Source organism: Cyclopterus lumpus, chromosome 16 (assembly GCF_009769545.1).
Source record: "Cyclopterus lumpus isolate fCycLum1 chromosome 16, fCycLum1.pri, whole genome shotgun sequence".
Lineage (NCBI taxonomy): Eukaryota > Metazoa > Chordata > Actinopteri > Perciformes > Cyclopteridae > Cyclopterus > Cyclopterus lumpus.
In genome coordinates this window covers 11,629,865-11,650,052 of record NC_046981.1, presented here as the reverse complement: position 1 = coordinate 11,650,052, position 20,188 = coordinate 11,629,865, and the positions used below count along the sequence as shown (strand labels likewise).

Here is a 20,188-nt window from a genome sequence, read left to right as displayed (position 1 = left end):
CTCTCTCCTGACTCAGAGGTGTTTTTGGCTTGCTCTGAAGCCAATCCTTTGACTGTACAAAATATCACTGACTTGTATAATTTGTCACCTGGTGAGAATAATAAAATGGTGATTGTCAGACCAGCTTCCTCTGTGGTATTTTCTTTGTATCTCCATAAATGGCTTTGAAGGACAGTTGTGTAAGTGCAACCTCTGCATCACGGTCTATTCGTTTGTGCTCTGTAGAAAAACCTTTGCTCTTCGTTCACAACCTGCAGTAAAGCAAGTTGACATTTTATTGGTAAACTGAACACATGCGTCTCTCGACTCGTTTGTGTTTGTGTCAAGATATTTTTTGTAATAACATGACAGATGGCTCTATATTATTTGGTAGCCCATCGTTTTTTTACAGTTAGGCCCTGATCTTGAGATGGGAACATTAGGGGTAACTCACCCATAACGTACTCTAACATCAGTTTACACTCCTGTAGTGGAACAAGGAGTGTGAGTCCCTCTTGGGGGTTTGGATCTAAGGTCACATGGAAAACTAGGCAACCCAGGCGTCAGATCGGTATTGTGTGTACGTCCGCGGTTTCAAATCCTGCCAACAGTGTCAGGCTGCAGTGTCCCAGTAAGAAACAGCCCCCACCTCGTCCACTCATTTACATGGGGAGCAACACAAATCTGTTATTTTCCCCTGTGTCAGGGTGAGTTTCAGGAGTCAGATCTCCAAAATCCCTCACCAGGCACACGGTTTATTCACACTCATCTGGTCCACCAGGCTTCTCCCCCGTGAGGTTCAGTTTGATAAATCATTGTCGGCGAGAGCTGAGCAGGCTGACAGTCCATCAGGTAGTTGGCTCAATTCTCTATTGAATTCTGTGACACAATATTCCAGATGGTCCTCCTCTTCATCGACCTCTCTTTATATGTGTATATATATATATATATATATATATATATATATATATATATATATATATATATATGTATATATATGTATATGTATATATACATATATCATCTTGTTCCCTATCTAATATGGCTCCTGAGTACTTTTTGAAAAACAAATATAAAAACAAAAGGATGAACGACACTTCTGTTGGTTTTGTTTCACCCTTCCAGTCTATCTACAATAATGGCACCGCTGTATATGACAATATGGCAAATTGTGTTATAAAATATGGCTGATGTAGGCTATCACATAATTGGAAAAGATATTCCCCATCTAAACTTTTTATTAAATAATCATATTTAAGCTATTTAATTACAAGATAACACTAATTTGAATAGCCTAAACACGTTATACTGTTACTAAACTTTGTACTTAGTTTTATACTTTTATTTCTTGTAGTTGAATATCTAATAGTTAAATGCAGAAGGGTGATCTATTCCCATAACTTTGATGAGAGGTTAACTCAACATTAGGCACAAACCTCACACCGTCACCTCATTTTTACTCCCCGTCCTGATGCCCTGACTCCCTCCTGCACTTCCTGCCGACCCCCCACCGCCCCCTCCCGGTATGAAATGTAGCTGCTCAATGGTGGTCTGCCGTTTCGCTGCAAAAGCCATCCTCCTGGCGCTGTGCCCCCCTAGTGTTCCCGTTCCCATGACTACCCCCTGCCCGGGCATCTCCCCCGCCCAGCCCATGCCCCCGCTCATTTGCCCCGTCATGGCCGTGCTCCTCTCCTGCTCTCGTCCGGACGTGGGGTGAGAGTTCATCTTGATCATGTGGTGTCGGTCGAGGGAGGGCGTGGCGCAGACGTTCTGCTGTGACTGGGCCTTCTGCTGGCGAGGCAGCGTGGGGACAATCCCTCCTGTGTGGGCGTATGGATCGACGACCCCCATCCCGCCGGCCCCCATCCTTTCCTCCAAATGGTCCGGGGACATGATCAACCGTTCCTGCCTCTCCTGCCTGTCCTGCCTCTCCTGCCTGTCCTGCCTGTCCTGCCTGTCTTGCCTGTCCTGTCTGTCTTGCCTGTCCTGCCTGTCTTGCCTGTCTTGCCTGTCCTGCCTCTCCTGCCTGTCCTGGGTCTTCCTGGTGAGGGTCTGCGTGTTGGAGTTCTTATTGGAGGCAGCCATGGCTTTGTAGTACTGGTGTTGCTGGTTCTTGGACAACCTGGACAGTGTTCCTGTGTTGCCAGGGACGTCACCCATGTTGAGCAGCTGGTCAGTGGGTTTAACTTTCCTCGGTTGCTTGGAGAGAGTGTCGTAATTAGGGTTGTACTGGGGCTCCGGGGGATCCAGAGGGTAAGGGTTGGGGGTTGGTGAGGCAGGCATGCCAGAAGGCAGCGGCGGGATCCAGGGACGGACTGCATGCCTGGGGAGGGTTCCTCTTCCACTGAGGGTGTAGTCTCCACCCCAGTGGAGGTGGTGCTGAGAGGACTGGAGGGCCGGCTGGGCTGTGTGAGGCCGTCTCTTCGTGGTGCAGTAACCAGACGAGTACTCATCAAGACCTTTCTCTGTAAACGAAACAAAATATTTCTGAACTGTTGATCACCACAGTAAATAGCATCAGCACATGACGGTGCATCCTGCACGCTCTGCCCTGATGTCAAGAGTGTCACCGTGCTTCAGACAGACCGGTACATTTGTCTTAATTTCTCGTAAAATCAAGGTACTTACCGAGGCGTTTGAGCGAGGAGTATCTGTTGAGCTCAGGCTTGGTGGCACTCTCATAAGAGGGCGGCAGCTGAGCCAGGTTGTGAAGGGAGTGGTGGAAGGCCGGCTGGGATTTGGTGTTGTTGTGTTTACTGGAAAGCAGGGTGCCTCCAGCTGCCAGCTGAGCATTGTTCATTCGAGGGGTGCGTTCTACAGAGACCACAGCGAGAAAACAACTGTGTGTTAAATGAGATTTGCTCCTCTGGATATAGCGCACTGCACGTAGCTGCGTCGGAATCTGCAAACATTCACTGGAAGAGAAGCAACCACAGCTCTAATAATCATTGTTATTGTTGGGATGAATGAGTCTACTTTTGAGCTCAAATGAAACTGAACAAGGTAAATGAAGCATTGTGGTGATTGCATGTAATTTACAGAGGAGCCCGGCTTTCACCAGCTGCCTTACCGATAGTTGCGGTGTGTTTGGGGCTGGTGCCTGATGAGTGGATGAAATTCTGTTGCAAATTGCCCACTGCAAGAAGAACACAAGGTAATCAGCTCAAAATGGATGTCAGGCTGTTTCCAGTTCAATGGCGTTTAAAGATGAAAGCAACTATAGACATGTTTGCATCAATTCACCTTCACATCATCTCACATGCACAGTGCTTCTCAACAATCTTCATATAAGGCATACATATTTTAAAGAGTTCTTTTCCATAATGGCTACAAAGATATCTTGAGGATGGGACACAGAAAACAACCTCACATTCAGACACGGCCAATGCGAAGTGCCTCGGCACACAGAGGATGCCGTTACAAAGTTCTGATTGTGCTATTCACTGATGCTGTGAAAGACCCTGAACCCTCACATCTGTTGTCCTTGTTCGGAAGTCCTGGGGCGTAAAGATTTTTCGGAGGTCTCCCCAGTGTGCCCTGTGCGTCCGCTACAGCCAAAGCCACGCTGTTGTTTCTCTCATCCTGCTGGACCGGGCTGGACTGGTGCCGCAACATGTCAACCAGGGCTCTAATTATGTAAGAAAACAAGCAAAGGGAAACACAAGATGAAATCCACCATAAACTATTGGATAACGGCTGACTGTCATGTCAAATTCATGAAGTTGTGCAAAGTAGTCTATGTTTTGTGATGAGTGATTGTTCATATTTGTCACAGCTTTTGGACATCGGATTGGTGGGTAAGTGATTGATCGTATTAATTTAAGTCATTTGATTTTAGATACATTTATGAAAACATTCATCTTGTATATTTTAAATATATACGGTATTCAAATTGTGTAGGAATCAGTCTTTTTCCATAGACACCAATTGTTTGGTTATTAATTTGTCCACAATGATTAACCTGTAACTGTGCTTGAATGAGCAGAATTAGAAGAAAATAATACTCTATTATTAATCTAATACTATAGATCAGTCGACAACTGTCATCCTCCACCACTGTAACCCAAGAAACCTGTACAAAAATCTAAATGCAAGTCATTATTGCCAAGATTAGGGGTGGTATATTAGATAAAAAGCCTAGAGGAATCAAAACAAACCATGAATTCGAGGAAGATCAAATATGTTTCATTTGATGACTAACCACATCATTCTGAGCCCAGGATGATGAATGTGGGCCATTTATGGAGTCCAGAAGACCTAATTTCATTACAGTATTCATACATAAATTAAAGTCACAAATTCAGCAGTGAGAGGTGAGCCTCACCTGGGCATATTTAGGTCCCTTTGGTTGGCTTCCTGTTGCACCTTGTTGAAGACCACCTTGATGCCCACTGCGACAGCCACCATGAAGACAATCACGCCTCCGATGACGAAGCCCGTGTTGTGGCTCTGCTGCTTCAGCGGATCGAAGTCTGGGTCAGGACCCATATCATCTGGTAACATCATGGCGTCTGTCTGTGGCTTGGCCCAGTCTGGAGAGTAATAGTTTTTACAGTTTTCCTGCTCCAGTTGCCGGCTACGGTCTGGGCAGCAGAAGCGGTAGTGGCAGGTTCCACAGCAAAAGACAAAGGTGTCCTTGGAGCAGTTGAAAGCGGTGTCAAACTGTCCCATGACGTCATAATAACCCCGACATACGTCCATCCATATGTCCATCATACGGGGTCGAATGGGCGCTACCTGGGCGGCTCCTAAGGGAGGCGCAAGGGCCTCTGATGAAGTCACATTCTTGGGGAACATGACCTGTGGAAGGGGTCTCGGAGGCGCCTCGAGAACTCCCTCTGAGGTTTCTGGAAGTTTCTCTGGGGTTTTGGTCCTGCCTTGGAGAGCTGCTGGCCTGATGTTGGCCTGCATGGCGAGGAGCAGGAGAGGGGGGCTGGGGCCAGCCTTGGGCTCCGCAGTGAAAGGCCTCTGTGAGCGGTCTATTTGCTGAGGAGGGGGGGACGGAGAGGTCTCCGCAACAGTGATGACTGGGGCAGTAAGGAGGGAGAGCAGGGAGACAGCGAGGACTAGGAGATTGGTGGTGGGCGTCATTTTTACATGACTAAGAGATCTATTTTCTGTTGTTGAGTCAATGCAGTTACACCGCTGTATCCGCTTTTGCAGTTTAACACACTAAAATGGCATGTGAAATATTCAAGTAGCATGTACAACCTACTGGATATTGATGATGTATCAGTAGTTTCATTCAGCAATGTTGGATGAGGAAATGGACAAGGAGATTTGAAGGCTTTTCTTCTTTTTTTAGTCAGAAACTGAGTAATTCTCTGGTGTAATATTAGAAAAGGTCATAAACTTTCCAAATCAAAAGGTCTAACACTATCAAAAACAGTTGGTAGGTTTCAATAATTGTCGCTAATGGTATTAAAATGGTTTTAATTTACTGCTAGAAAGGAACTCTGAATGTGTAATGACTTCATCTGTTGCCCTCTCAAGAACATTAAAATGAACGCAGCTTTGTAAAAAGGACAAATTGAAAAAAACAATCTTCATGCTTTTAGTGCTTAATGCCTTGTTCTAGCCTTCACCTCACACACAACAAAAGGACAAATAGCTGACGTACCACTGGATGGAATTCATTTTTGAAACCACAAAGGCCAGTAAGAAGCAAGGATTTTCAATAAAATATGGCAGTCCTATACATTCCTGTGCTGAGTATGGCACTTGACCGTCTGTGGTCAGTGTTTTATCAAATGTAAACTGTTGTATCTGTTTTTTTCATTCCTGGATGACTATCTTAGTCTGGCACTGCATACAATCAGAATTGGCACTTATTTAAGCTGTAAGCAATTCTTCTCTGAAAATATGCACGAAATCCAGAATATTCGTCCTGTATTTTGTGTTCGTCGGCATTGTAAACAATCAAATGGGATTAACAGACACAACCGTCTATTATTGACGCCTCGTTCCTCTGGAGCAGGGTAATATCTCCATGTCAACTTGTTCTAGGCACTCGTCACATCTATAGAAACACTGTGTACTTTATCTCAATCTTTTCTAGTATTGGATTCATGTGCATCCGTAGTCGTCTGGCACGGACTGTAACTGTGACTGGGCTATGGGGCGATAATGAGGGAGGCTCAGCTTAAGTGCTAAAAGACTGTACCAGCTGAAAATTAAGAGTAAGCATAAACCAAGGAACCGACTCCCAGCTTGTGAAATACACTGCAAAATGAGGCAAACGTCATGGATTTTAAATGCTCTCTATTCAGCTTTTAGGCACTAATTAGATGGGAACTGAATGGCACATTGTGTCTCCATGTGACATGTCTCTCTCCAAGTAAAATTATTCCGGATTTGTCTCTGAGGTTCAAAGAATATCACTTTTGTTGAGAAATATGTAAATGCGTGAAGTTATTGTGTTGGAGGTGTTGTCAATAATAGACAGAGGCAGATCTTTCTCCCACAGAAATTATAATTATATGTAATTATCAAAAAAAAACGTCCCTATCTGTAGCGGAGAATGTAGGCACAGATGGGGGGGGTTGGGGGGGGGGAGGGAGGGGGGGGAGACAGAATGCTGAAATCACCGAGGGCTCCACTTGTTTCAGTTACTTGCTCCTCGGACCTTCTGAGGAGAGTTCAGAGGAAGAAAAAAAACGAGACACAAAGGCAGCAGTTCTCCAACTGACTAATGTTTCAAGAGCGGCCCTCTGTCGTCTCCAACTGTCCGCCTTGATTTCCAGAATGTTCTCCAAGTTTACACGTCGACCGACACTGGAATGTGTGTCCGCTGTAACACAGACGAGAGGGCACGGTTAGAAAGAAGACCCCCCCACACACACACACCCCCGCACCGACACAGCAAAGACATTTGTGTGTGTTGCATTAATTTGCGTTTATGGGCGCATTTGTGTGTGTCAGTGTGCCCGTTTGGTTGCATGGAGCTCCACGAGAAGCCCGATGATGGAGAAAGGGAGAACGAGAGCAGAGGGATAAATGCAGGGTAGGGATTTAAATGAGCAAAGAGATTGTGGAGAGCGGGAAGAGCCAGAGGTATAGATGCAGAGACGACCATGAGTGGGAGGGCGGTGTGTGGGTGGCACAGAATCAAGTACATTTCTCCCAGCACTTACCAATACAACATAGCACATCACACAAACAGCACCGCCAAACAGAACTGCAAATACAGTCAACGCCACGCACAAGAAGGGTGCTAATCGAGACTATTGGGGTGGGGGGGTGGGGGGGGGGGGACTGTAAAAAGGCTTGTGTGCATGTGAGAGACTATAGTAGGAATTCTTTAAACCTCCTTGTCAGTCTCTTTCTCTGTCCTTTATTCCTCTTGCTCCCTCCTTCTCCTCTATTCTCCCTCCTTCTGCCTTTCTTTCTCAGATTCTGTGCGTGGGTTGAGGCAGCTAACTCTCTCAGAATAGCACTGCAGCTCTGGCTGTGTGTGAGTGAAAGAGGCAATGAAAGAGAAGGGAGGCAGAATCCAATCTACACCCATCAGGCCAACCAGATTTCAAAGTCACATCTGCCCGTCTCCATGCTCGACGAGACGGCCCCCGATGCCATCGCCGCTCAACTCCCATTAGCACATTTTCTGCTGCACTTCATGAGGATATTCTGGCCGATATGTCCGAACCACTCCCCAATGAATGTGCAATTACAGTTTTCCAACCATGACCGGGCTCTAAAATTAAGAATTTAAAAACACGCATGGTTAGTCCATCTGCGCCCCCCCCCCCCAAAAAAAGCATAAAGTCCAGTGTTAAAGTGACTCAACATACAGTAGAAGCAAGTATTTATTTGCTGTGCTGCTGAAGCAATGCAGTGGAGAGCAAGAGAGGATGGGAACTCAAGGGTGAAGGGCAACACATTCAGAACTGTGAAGATGCATCCCCGAGTGGCCGCTGGAGATTAAACAAACCATTTGCACAGATTCCTTTCATGGCAAGCACTTATCAATCAAAGCAAATAGTCCAAACGGCTCCCGTTACTTCCGTTGCAGGAGGCTGACAAGCCGTGCAGACGGCTGGACATGCAACAATTTCAACAGGTTGTTGGAAATGAAACAAAATGGCCTCTTTTTTCTTCTTCTTTAAACACGCGCTGTTGCCGAAAACGCACACAAATGCGTATCAATAAAGGTTAATTAATTAATTAAGGTCATGTTGACGTCGATGCAAAATACATGTAATTACAGAGGAAGCAGCGCAGCAGCTTTGGTCTCATCGGTCACATAAATGCTGCGCAATGACTTTGCATTTGGACATCCGACACTTTAGGGTGAAAAATGATCTCTTTCATTAGGTTAATAAGTTTCTACTTGCAATGAACAAGCATGCGGGAAATGGAAATGACTTGCATGTATCAGGAGGCTAAGAGTGCGTGGGTGTCTCCGTGCCGGTGCGTGTGTTTGTGTGTGTAGTCCGGCTTGATGTGTCGGTCTTAGTAACAATATGTTCAGAACATCGCAATGTGTTGTCGATTAAAGTGTTTAAATGGTGAACAACATGGCATGAAGCCGAACGCGTAAATATAGTTCTATGGCGCAGGTTTCATCCAGCACAGCGGATGCATCTAAACAAATGCCAAACACATTTTCCACACAAACAGAAACACGGGCATCGAACAGTGTAATAATTGGCGTTGCATTAATACAAGGTGCATAATGTCGTGGCTTACCTGTGCGCCGCTGTGGGGGTTTTGATGCTGGAGAACAGCGCTGGGGAGCCTGCGCACTGTCTCTGTGCGTTTCTCTGATGGCAGCCTGTTATTGTGGCAGAGGATGATCAGGACAGCGTGAACTGTTGCTGGATCTGCCACCTGTTTTAAATGCTTTTTCCACAAGTGCCGCAGATCTCAATCCTTCTTTGTGTGTCCCCATCAGGCTATTGATAATCCATCATCACGGCAGAAAGAGGGGTGGGGGTGCGCAGGGTGGGGGGGGTGAGGGGGGGGGGGGACTCGAGCAAGACGGATAGAGAGAGTCAGTGGCCGACGAGATGTTCTAAAATCTTCTGAAACATGTGACGAGTCAACTATCACTACCTCGGAAAATCCCGTTTCTCGCAGAGCACAAGTTACAGTGCAACTATTCTGAAGCACGCGCAGCAATTCAGGAGCTCAAAACGACAAACGCGTCATCGAAGAAAATCCCCACAAATTAACTTTTCTCCACCTAGAATCGACTGGAGCTGGCTCCCTTCATCATTTCCAAGCGAGATAGGTTACACCGCCTTACTGCGACTGACTTCACGGAGGTCCGCCAGTGGGGGAGCGCTGTGATTGGTCGCTCAGACTGGTGCTGATGAGACTCTCCAACTCCGCGCTGCTCGGCACTGATGGTCATTAGGCCCATTCAACTAGTGGCGTTCATCTTTATTCCCCTCCATTTAATTTGCCTCTTTAATTGAATGACCCTGAACACCTACATTTACTGTCTCTAAGAAGAAAAAAAATACCAGTCAGGATGTTAGCTGCTGTTCTTTGATAAAAGTCAAGACAACAATGTATATATATAAAAACTAGGGGAAATGTGCTTAATTAAAGCAGCCGGTATATTCAGCCGGAAGACCTCTGAGATCAAAAGTGTGTGCTTTTCTTCCTGTGCGTGTGTGTGTGTGAGAGAGAGAGAGAAAGAGCGAGCGCGCGAGGGAGAGAGAGACATGGTTGCCACAGCAACTGTGTCATTATGTTGGTGGCAATTATGAAAGCTATGAAAACGGGGAAGGGGAGAGGATTGGCGCAAAAGCTCTGATACTGAAGCGTGAACGAAACTGTCCATTAAACCCAGACATGCATCGGTAATTCAGAGATTTCTCAAAGTTTGAGCCGAGTAGGGGCAGCTGAAGATGTCCAACCCGTGAAGGGATGAGCGAAGTAGACGCGTTGTGATGTAAGTAAGACAGGAAGTTAGCTCGTTTGGCTTCGTGCCACCGTCACACACACACACACACACACACACACACACACACACACAGTAACTGCCTCCTCACGATCTTCACATCATCAACAGCACATGAATGATTTTAACTGAGGAACTTAGTGATCACACGTTCAGCGTCGGGATGAATCACAACGAATACCATTTCACTGGAGGCCATGTAACACAGGAAAACCAGCATGACACCCTTTACAGCTGACCCACACTGCATCAGCGCAGAGATGCATATCCTTTACATTTAATGTTTGTTTTTAAATAACATGAGGGAATGGCTTTAGCACAAATTAGTGAGGATATGCTATACCAGATGGGGAAGGAGGTACGCACTTCCAATATGGGGCTTGGGTGTAAAGGGATATGTGGACCCCCAGGTGTCTATTAGAGGGGCCTGATAATTACCTGCATGGCAGGCAGCTATTTCTACACAGGTGGGTGGGCTGCTGCCCCTTCATTAGATGGTCCAATGACACTACCGGGGGCACTTTCACTCACCGATTTGCTGGGGTGGATGCAATAACTGATTTCCTCATAATGGTTATTCCATCACTGCAGAACAGGAGACCACTATAAACAAAATAAAGTGGTATTGTACATCGCTGAGCAGTAAAAAGCAGAGGCCAGTATCCATTCTCATAAGGATACCAATACACTAAGGTTTCATCATAATAAATAATTGCACACACACACACAAAAGGAACTCCAAATAAAAGAGCAAATATTCATAATTCTTCATCTCACTTCTTGTATTTCAAGGTTTTATTAATTTAAATAATTTAAAATGGACACAAAAAATCCAGCCGACAGTCTGCACATTGACAGGAGATTCAGAGGCACATTTTCTATCCAAATTAAGACAGCGCTTGTGTGTTTCCTTGGGAAATGTAGGCCCCGCATGCATTTAGTACAGAGAGAAAACCTGCCCAGGAAGCCCTGCCTGCCAGTGCAACGAGTGGGGAGACACAATCCATCAAACCTGGAAGTTTTTCTACAGATGTCTTCTCAGGTAACCATGAAGCTGGTCGGAGAGATGGGTATCTGAGAGCACAAACTGCTTTGTAGGGACGCAGGGGTAGTTTAAGCGAGTCACACCAATGTATGCTTAATACACAAATTAGATCATTCATTTTCTATAAAGTATTCAGGCAAAATACCCTGTTCCCTCAATCACGGATCTAGGTCTTCACACACACACGACCACAAGACAGCTGAATATGAACATGTCAGTTATAAACAACCTTTGTAAATACTGGACAGTGAAATTTTAGAAAAAAATGTAAAAAAAATAAAAACATTAAAAATTCTTAAATCCTTAAAGTGAACCCACCGACTTCTTGCACAATTGTTTAGCAACATCTATTATTTCCGTGTTCAATTCGAAAACCCGACGATAATTAAAGTTACATCCTGGTTTGGACTCACGAGCAGTACACGGTACCATCACAGCAGCATTAACCAGGAAGCACTTTAAAGAGAGCCGATATCAAGCCTGAGACTACAGTAGTTACTTCTCATTAATGGACAGACATTAGAGGTCATGTTTTGCACAGTAAAACCCATTCCCTGTCCTAATCATTCACACTAGGCCACGGGCAAAGTACAGCGGGTGGCATGATTTCTGCAGTGAAGGTGTTGTCTTTCCTTTAAAAAGAGGAAGAAACATTTTATCATCACGTCTTCAGGTATGGGAATAATTAACAAACATGTTATGCCAACAGGACAAACTGCAGGCAAACCAGAAGTTAAGGTAAGAGTACAAAGTGTACAGTCTGGATAGGTGGTAGAAAGAGTCAGAAAAAAAAAGGGAACAAAAACATTGTCAGCACACTTCAATATTTATATTTACACACTCTCGCGCTCACAAAACGTACACACCCACACTGAGAATTTCGTGGAGGTATTAAAGTCGCCTCAATGCACGCTTTTTATCTGCCTTCTTCTTCCCTGCTACATTAGTGCTACTACTACTGGTGGTACTTGCTCCACTGGCCCCGTTACCCAGAGCTGCTGGCACAGCTGCTGCACTGGGTCCCGCTCTCTTCATTGGGTCACCTGCGTGCTTCTTCGGCTGTGGGCCGTCATTAGGGTCCTGAGGTTCCCCAGAGGACCCGCCCATGGCGTGGATCTCTGTGAGCAGGCGAGCACGGGACTCATATTCTGCATAGTCCTCCAACAGCAAACGCCCGGCCTCTTCGTTCAGAGCAGACTCTGGATTTGGATGGATGAGAAGACACTTGATCGTCTGTGGGGAAATAAAGGAGATTAAAAGTGGTGACGGCAACACAGATGACACTCAAAGACCGAAGGCTCTGCTTACAAGTAAGACGTGTCTGAGGCCGAGTTCTGCCTTCCAGTCCCTCTTCAGCACGTTGACACAGATCTCCCCCTTGTGACCCACATTGGGGTGAAAAATCTTGGTCAGGAAATACCCCTTGGGTGGAACCGCAGGGAAGTCCTTCCCGAGGACCAGACGCATTCGGAAAACGCCACCAGCAAACGGAGTTCCCTCTGTCAAAGCATAAAGAATTCATCTCATCAGTAAGTCCCGACTGTGCCAAACCTGATCCATACAAAACGGGTCAAGGAGCCGCAACTGAATCAAGACAAAAACAGATTATGATTTCGGTGTAAATTTTCAATTTGAGTTATGACGCACGCACGACTTAGAACTAATGACTGAAGGAAGCTTGTGTCTGTTTTGGATGCACAGTGTTCCTACAGCTAAAAGGAAGTTAGACCTTTTAAAACATATTTAAACTAGTCTTAAATGTAATTGAATGCCAAGCTACATTGAAAAACAAAATTGAAGAAAAACAAACAAACACATAAATTACTTAATGTGGTGGCGGCGGGGTTAGAACAGAACTGGGAAAAACCTGGCATCTGTTGCCTTGATTCTCACCGTCCTTTGAAACATTCCCTGCACAAATTACACTGAGGATGGTACCGGTTTCAGTCATGTACGCTTTATTTCACATCCTAATTTAGGATCTGCGGAAACCCTCATAGTTTGTTTGCAAATAACTGATATCTAAACCAATGTCAGTGTCTAGTGAATAAAATAGGCAGAGAAGTTGGTCTGTGGAGGAGTTAACACAATGTGGACAAGGGTCTGGTGTACTTAACAATAACACGATTTGAAGCAATAAGATGACAGTAATAAGATAGCATGGACAATGTGTCATACTGTGTGGTTTAAGTGGGTTATGTGTCTCACATGTTCTTTGCAACATCTAAAGCCAGACACAAAGCTTCTTTACAATAATATGTACATTTTCAAGGAGCCATGGAAAGGAAACAATTTCTACTTTGTAAAACTGACACTGAAATATACGTCTTTAGGAGTTGTTCACCTAACGAGTAAATTATGTAAACAAGAACATAAAGATAGTTGAGGAGATCAGTGTTACGTCTTAGCCATCATGCGTGAGGAGTTAACTTGTATTACCTCAGGTTGTTCAAGTGAAATCTGTCTACACTGCCAAGCAGTTTTTGAGCTATTTTATTGTGTCCGACTGTATTGTAAGCTGCCAATATGATGCAGATGCAACACACATTTCATTCTAAAACCAATTAAATTTGAATCAATCTGTATGGGGCTGTCAGTAAATCCATTTGACCAGGTTTGTCTCAGACAAACGTAAACAGATCCAAACCAGTACAGGCATATGAAAAGCAAGCTGTGTGAGATTTGAAAAACTTGAATGAATACCGTAAAAGACAATATGTCTCTATGCTAAACAACCTGCATCTTATCATGCAACAACATTCTTATTTTGAGTACGGTGTTTTTATCAAGTCATCATGTCCAATGCCAGTTTGGTATGGCACCATAATGCAATCCTTACCCGGTCCTTCGATTGCTGTGTGTAGCTCAGTTATGTCTTCGTCACTGGGATAAATCTTGATACCTTCAGGCGGGTCTGCTGCTAAAGCTGAAACTTCTTTATAGACCAAGCGAAGAATATGAGGAGGCAAATTCTCCACATTGGAGTTCTGTAAAGAGACATAAAGATGGTTTAGCACACTCAAAACAATTTGAATTGGGAAAAATAAAAATTGACTTCAGGAAAGTAGTTTTCTGAATAAGTGAAGAAAAAAAGAGTTTTAAATACATCAACGTTAAACCCTGATTTGCACAAACAGACTAGTTAAAAGGTCAAGCTGCTTTGCTGAGACCATTAACTTACTACCTGATGAAGAGGGAATTCACCTCAGTGGATAGAAAATGCAGCATTATTTGACTGCTGTGGTGATCTTTCTCCTAGAGCGTATCACCAATACAAATACCAACAAATATATTACATGCTAGAAAGTATTATGGTCTTATTTCTTTACGATATGCAACCTGTTTAGGACCTGAAATTTGACTTTGATCAAACAAAAATACATTAGAAAGTGAGGGAGAGTAAGGAATACAAGAGTAAAATCAGTACATACAGGCCTAGTCCTTGCATACCTAAATCGGAATGCCATTAAGGCTTAAGCTATAAAAAAAGAGGCAATTTTCTGAGAACAGTAAAGCGAAACCAATGTTACGTTTTTAATTATGTCCACACGCATTGTTCGATTTACTGTGTTTTAATAAGTTCAAACATCACTAAACCTGGAAACTGAACAAAGACAAATCCATCAACTGAGATCCTGCATCGTTTTCTCTTGCTGGTGTGCACTCAGGGCAGGTGGTTTTCTGTGAGTAGAGTGTGTTGTATGTTTGATTGCTCTTTATGTAACATCATCATATTTACAATCATGTCTACTCTCAAGAACACCACACGTCGAGATGTTCGGGGTGAGCTGCACAGTCAACAACGCCAACGTAAGAAATATCATCCTCTAGAACTAGAAAAAGTTTTAAAAACAGAAAAATTAACTCGTCCGACTTTCACACAACCACGAAAGCCACGCAGCGTCCCTGGGATGGAAAGGTAAGGTGACGTTACCGTCGACAGGTAACTTTCACGTCACTGTGAGCGACACTAGCCTAGCCTCGAGCTGATGACGCTCATGTTAAAGCTGCTCGGCGACTGTGAAACGTGCGATACAGTCATTAATACCACACAAGTGTCCATTGCATGTAGATTAAATGTAATTCACGGTTTATAATTAACGCCAGAGACTCCAGCAAGTAGTCATAACCCAAATTAGAAGCTCGACGGCTAAACGTCGGATCAAGCTAGCAGCTGCTCTCGTTAGCCGTTAGCGACGTCCTCCGCCACCCGACTCACCATCTTCAAACGGGGCTCTGCTGAGCTGATGAAGGTCTGGCTCGGCTGAGATGTGAGGAGACCTTTCCGTAAGATTTAAAAAAACTGCCTAAATGGAAACTTAGCCAGGTCTCACTGACTGCTGTTCTTTTCTTATTTTCGTTGACACAGGAACAAAAATACGATCCTCAGTTTAACCTACTGCCGCTGACCAATGGGCAGCCTAATGACGCGATACGTCACAACCTTCGAGCCAATCAGGATACACCAATGTCGTTGCGTCACACTTGGCAGCCCTATCAGCCACACAGAATCAAAAACATGACTGGTGCTATTCAGCTATTGGTCCGTTTAAAAAATCCCACACCCCTGAACAGTGGTGAAAAGATAACTAATGTTATGTTGGATACAATTGAAATGTACAAGTAATACACCGCATGTCACATCTAAACAGAGGCATGTGAGGGAGAACATTAATAGAAGAATACTGGTATTTAATGAGAAGGAAACTGAATAAAAAATGGCAGCCTATCTGAAAACATGTGAATGTAAACCACAGCTCTCAGATGAAGCATAATTATGCAGAAACAGCAGTGTAAAGACAAATGCAGATATTTAAAGAAGTAGCCAGGACACACACAAACACACACTAAAAAGTAAAACATATGTATTAATTTATTAATGTTTTTATGTAATAAGATATACTGTAACTGTAAGACTGTGAATGTTTTATTATATCATTAAATTAGAGGTAATGGATAAACTCTTTTGTGAGTTTTTTTCTTCTTCCTCTTTTCTCCTTCTGTAAATTATTTAGCTTATTATACCGGTGGGGTTTTTTAAAATGTATTTTTACAACTCATAAACATTTTATATAGCCTATGCTGGGAACACAGATTATAGTCCATAACCCAAAAGCTCCATAAATGTAGCTTAAACTGTAGCATAAAGTCCAGGTTGACCTTCCCGTCATCAATAACGAGGCTCAGCACTAGAGGGCGCTTCAACATCACGTCCACACGTTGACCGCCTGGTGGACTGAACACGCCTGCGCAGCAAAGGGGACAACTTCCATCCAACGTTTCATTTACTGTATATTTAAAAATATATATAAATGAGTAAAAAATAATCAAAACGGGAAGTGAAGAATTCGCTCGCTGCTGTAAAATGCCGTAAACGGACATTACAACCGCGCGACAACAACAACAACAACAACAACATCATCGCAACAAAACAACGGATCCACTTCCGGTTTCTGGATGTTGCTGTCAGACTCCAGTATCTTTCTGTAACGTAGGGGGGGGGGGGGGGCCGGGTTTTCATCAGCAGGTCAGCAGCTTCGTGCAGCTACTGTCGATTAATAATAGTTCACGTTGCCTTTGTTTTGTTTTCCGCCAGCAAGCAAACACCGCGCGCCGCCGGCAGCAGCAGGCGGTCCCAGGTGAGCTATGGTCCGCTTGACCTGACCGTAAACTGTGCGTTGACTGTTTCTCGGGTGTGTCGTTTTAACGGCGCTCCTCGTCTGTGCTCGTGTGTGCACAGAGCTTTAGTATGAGCGAAGGAGACGTGTTTCACGAGAAGCAACGACTGGAGCTGTGCGCGATCCATGCGCTCAACAACGTGCTCCAGGAGCGGGTGTTCACCAAGGAGACCGCCGATGACATCTGCAAACGGTAGGGGAGCGTGTTCAGGATGTTGTTCCGCTCATACAGCTGCTTAGTAGGAACCGAAGAGGGCGCATTCAAAGAAAGACACCTTACTTCACATCTGGCCCCCGGAGCCCCTTTGTGATCTCAGCCCTCCGTGTACTGCTCCACAACTTGGTTACATAGCCTCCCTATCAATACGGTATTTCATAACTGCTATGCAGCAGCAGGTTGTGTCTTCAGGTACTTTCGTTTCTGATCCTATCCTGCTCAAGAGGGTCACATGTTTACCAGAGGTGAAACCATAAATGCAGCATCTCGAGAGCCTGCACGATAATGTAACGAGGGAGGAAGAGCAGGGTGGAGTGGTCCAGCCCGGGTTGTGTCCCAGGCAGACATGTTTTCATACCAGACTCATAGACATCTGTTTAACATCTAACCCGCTGCACCAGTACAGGTGAAGACAAATACATTTAGATTGTCTCCAAAGGTTTGCAAAGGGAACAACAACCTGAACATCTGTATGTTACTTCATAACATACAGATGTTCAGGTTGTTGTTCGTATTAAACACTTCCACTGACTAATGTTTCAACAGCAAATGTAAACTAAGTGACTGTTGTATCCCATAAAAAGCTGAAACGTCCATAGCATCAAGACTTAATGATACGTGTTTTGGAATGGATCAACTGACCATAAACAATCACTGACTTCTGGATTTCTCACAGTGTTTTGTGAAATATATAACGTGAACCCTTCAAGGGGAAAAACGGCAGTGGTGCAATTTCACTTTGCAAAAGCCGTTGCAGTCACTAACTTAATCGACTGAAACGCCATGAGTCATGTTCTGGGTATAGCTTGTGACTTTGGCTAAAGAATTCCCTTGTGGGTAACCCTGTGACTTCATTGACTCACAGAAACTTTGTCCACGTTTTTAGAAACAAATGAGATTAATCTCAATGACGGGCAGTTCTTGCTCAATCAGGAAAGAGGGAAAACAAAACCTCAGTGCTGTCCTGACATCAAACAGACCTGGCAAGAAGAGGCTAAATTTAAAACCGAACTGGAGCAAATACAGGGTGGATTTGCTTTGAAATGCTTATCTGCTCTCTCTCTCTCTCTCTCTCTCTCTCTCTCTCTCTCTCTCTCTCTCTCTCTCTCTCTCTCTCTCTCTCTCTCTCTCTCTCTCTCTCTCTCTCTCTCTCTGCAGGCTGGCTCCCCAGTGTGTGGTGAACCCCCATCGCTCAGTGTTGGGTACAGGAAACTATGACGTCAACGTCATCATGGCGGCACTACAGAGCCGGGAACTGGCGGCCGTGTGGTGGGACAAACGCAGGTGAGTGAATCTCACTGATTTTGATTGCAATCTGAAAGGCGAAACACACATTACTTTATGTACTTTCCATGGGAGCTGCACGTATACAGTAACTCATTGTTTTGGAGTTTAAACATTAAAAGCTGATTTCTCCCAAAACAAAAAAATACAGAACGGTTCAGAGCCTTTGCATGCCAAAGGTCCAGGGTTTTATTCTTAATGTCCCCTCCCGGGTATCTCTGGGGATCGTGTTCCTCCCACTCCGACGACGACACTGGCTCGCGGTTCGGCAAGTAAATGGACAGTACTACAACCTGGACTCCAAACTGAAAAGCCCCGTCTGTATCGGGGGAGAAGCAGAACTACGGTAAGAAGGTGCATTCACATCTTTTAAAATGAGAGCAGACATGTGACCTGTGTCTGGGCTTTGGTATGTGCTGCTTGATTTCTGTCTCCGCGAGTGAGTCATCCCATAAGAGTGGTCACATGGCGCTTACCTCACTGCTTGTTTGTGTCGCAGCAGTAATCGCTCTGCATTCGTGTTCTTCTAACTTTCTTTCTTCTAACTTTGTCGTCCTCGCTTCTCTTTCAGCACATTTCTCAGCGAACAGCTTTCTCAGGACGTGGCAGAGATGCTGCTGGTTGTTCGGCGGGAGGTGGAGGAGGACGGCTCGTGGCTGAACTCTGATAACCCCACGAAGTGATGCTTCGGGACGGGAAAGACCGTGACATAGTATGGGACTTAAAACAAATTTAAAAAAAAAAAAAAAAAAAAAAAAACACCTCAGTACAGGAAACTCTTCAGGGAATGCACGAAAACACACATTCGATATCTACACACAGGAAATTCCAAAGAGAAGCAGAGACCGGCGTTTACTCCTGAGATAAAGAACTGTTTCGATTGTAACGGATGCAAAAGCATTTGCTCTGATATGACCCATGTGTATGCATTGTCCTTCTCTCAGTACCTTTGTTTTGACCACAGGGAAGGTGTATCTAAGCTGACAAAGTTTGAAGCAAATGTGGGCGTGTTGGATGACACTCGAGTTGTGTCTTATGACTGAACTTTTACTCTTTCGTGGTAGAGAGATTGCAGTGTTTGTGCATGGAAAATCCCATCTGCAATAAGGACACCTCTACTACTTTGAGTACAAAATCATAACCAAGATCAAAATGGTGTAGTTTTCGTAGACTATTACAATCAAGTCGTCCAAATCAGATCAATATGTGCTGTGGCTACAAGATGGCCATGTCAAAAAGTATCAGTTATCCATCTCTACCCACTACCATGATGGTAAACCTCCTATGCACTGCAGTTAGATTTGTTAGCACTGTTTGTCTGTGTGTGTGTGTGTGTGTGTGTGTGTGTGTGTGTGCTCACAGACTCAGGTGCTGTGAAGGCATCGCCTGGTGAGGCATTGAAGGACCGCCAGTGTCTTTGCACGTTTTCATCCGTTAACTGTTGCGCTCTAAACGTTTTTCATAGCTTGCCGCAGTGTGTTTGGTTGTCTTCTTGGCTGCCTTTTTTGTTTTCCTCTCATTTAGCTTTTAGAGTGAGAAAAAAGAAAAGACGGTTTGCAGAGATTTAAAGTGTGCCTGAGAGCTCTAATCCATCCCAATGAACATTGTGAGCGTTGATTTGCACTGAATGCACGCCGTTGGGATGCTTTGAGAAGTGAAAAGCAGACAGGACTTTGATTAGGATGCAATTCTCCATTTCATCCAGGTCTCACGTCTTTCCAGGTTGAGTTTTACACAGTTTTATCATGAAGGAAAGAAGATAGAATGTTAATTTTCTAAAAGGAAAGGTTTTCTGTAAACTAAATCTTTTTTTTTTTTATAACTAACATGCAAAAACACTGGTTCTGACTGTATGTAACCTCTGTGTTTGTATTGTGTCTCTTCTGTTGATCTATGCATATCCAGAATAATAGGAGCACTGTCTCTGGTACACACTAGTGACTATACTCACACATAAACCTCAGCTCAGAGGTTCGTAATAGTGAAACTTATTTATATTAAACGTTGACCTCTTGTTTTAAGTATGAATCTCTTGTCAAGCTTTTTGTTTGTTACCTACACTGTATGGACTTGTA

At 44.3% G+C, this 20,188-nt stretch overlaps 3 protein-coding genes across 4 annotated transcripts; 1 reads left to right on the top strand and 2 right to left on the bottom strand.

Moving 5' to 3' along the window:
* Positions 1-1,416: 1,416 nt before the first annotated feature.
* LOC117745229 (protein shisa-7) lies at positions 1,417-5,070 on the bottom strand. Its single transcript, XM_034553402.1, has 6 exons — positions 4,304-5,070; positions 3,453-3,607; positions 3,050-3,115; positions 2,608-2,793; positions 2,006-2,444; positions 1,417-1,942 (listed from the first exon to the last, which is right to left on the bottom strand). The coding sequence occupies exons 1-6, from the start codon at positions 5,068-5,070 to the stop codon at positions 1,417-1,419; spliced, it is 2,139 nt and encodes a 712-aa protein (XP_034409293.1).
* A 5,583-nt stretch (positions 5,071-10,653) lies between these two features.
* On the bottom strand, positions 10,654-15,375 carry ube2s (ubiquitin-conjugating enzyme E2S). Its single transcript, XM_034553447.1, has 4 exons — positions 15,154-15,375; positions 13,774-13,921; positions 12,243-12,433; positions 10,654-12,167 (listed from the first exon to the last, which is right to left on the bottom strand). Exons 1-4 carry the CDS (start codon positions 15,154-15,156, stop codon positions 11,826-11,828), a joined length of 684 nt encoding a protein of 227 aa, XP_034409338.1. The 5' UTR covers positions 15,157-15,375; the 3' UTR covers positions 10,654-11,825.
* Positions 15,376-16,143: 768 nt separating this feature from the next.
* Positions 16,144-20,141, top strand: josd2 (Josephin domain containing 2). 2 transcript variants are annotated; one of them, XM_034553448.1, is made up of 6 exons: positions 16,144-16,420; positions 16,531-16,573; positions 16,675-16,805; positions 17,988-18,113; positions 18,265-18,459; positions 18,685-20,141. In XM_034553448.1, the coding sequence occupies exons 1-6, from the start codon at positions 16,392-16,394 to the stop codon at positions 18,794-18,796; spliced, it is 636 nt and encodes a 211-aa protein (XP_034409339.1). In that variant the 5' UTR covers positions 16,144-16,391; the 3' UTR covers positions 18,797-20,141. The 2 variants fall into 2 exon arrangements, with proteins under 2 accessions (XP_034409339.1, XP_034409340.1); XM_034553449.1 differs by having other exon boundaries at positions 16,144-16,425.
* The last annotated feature ends 47 nt before the right edge of the window (positions 20,142-20,188 follow it).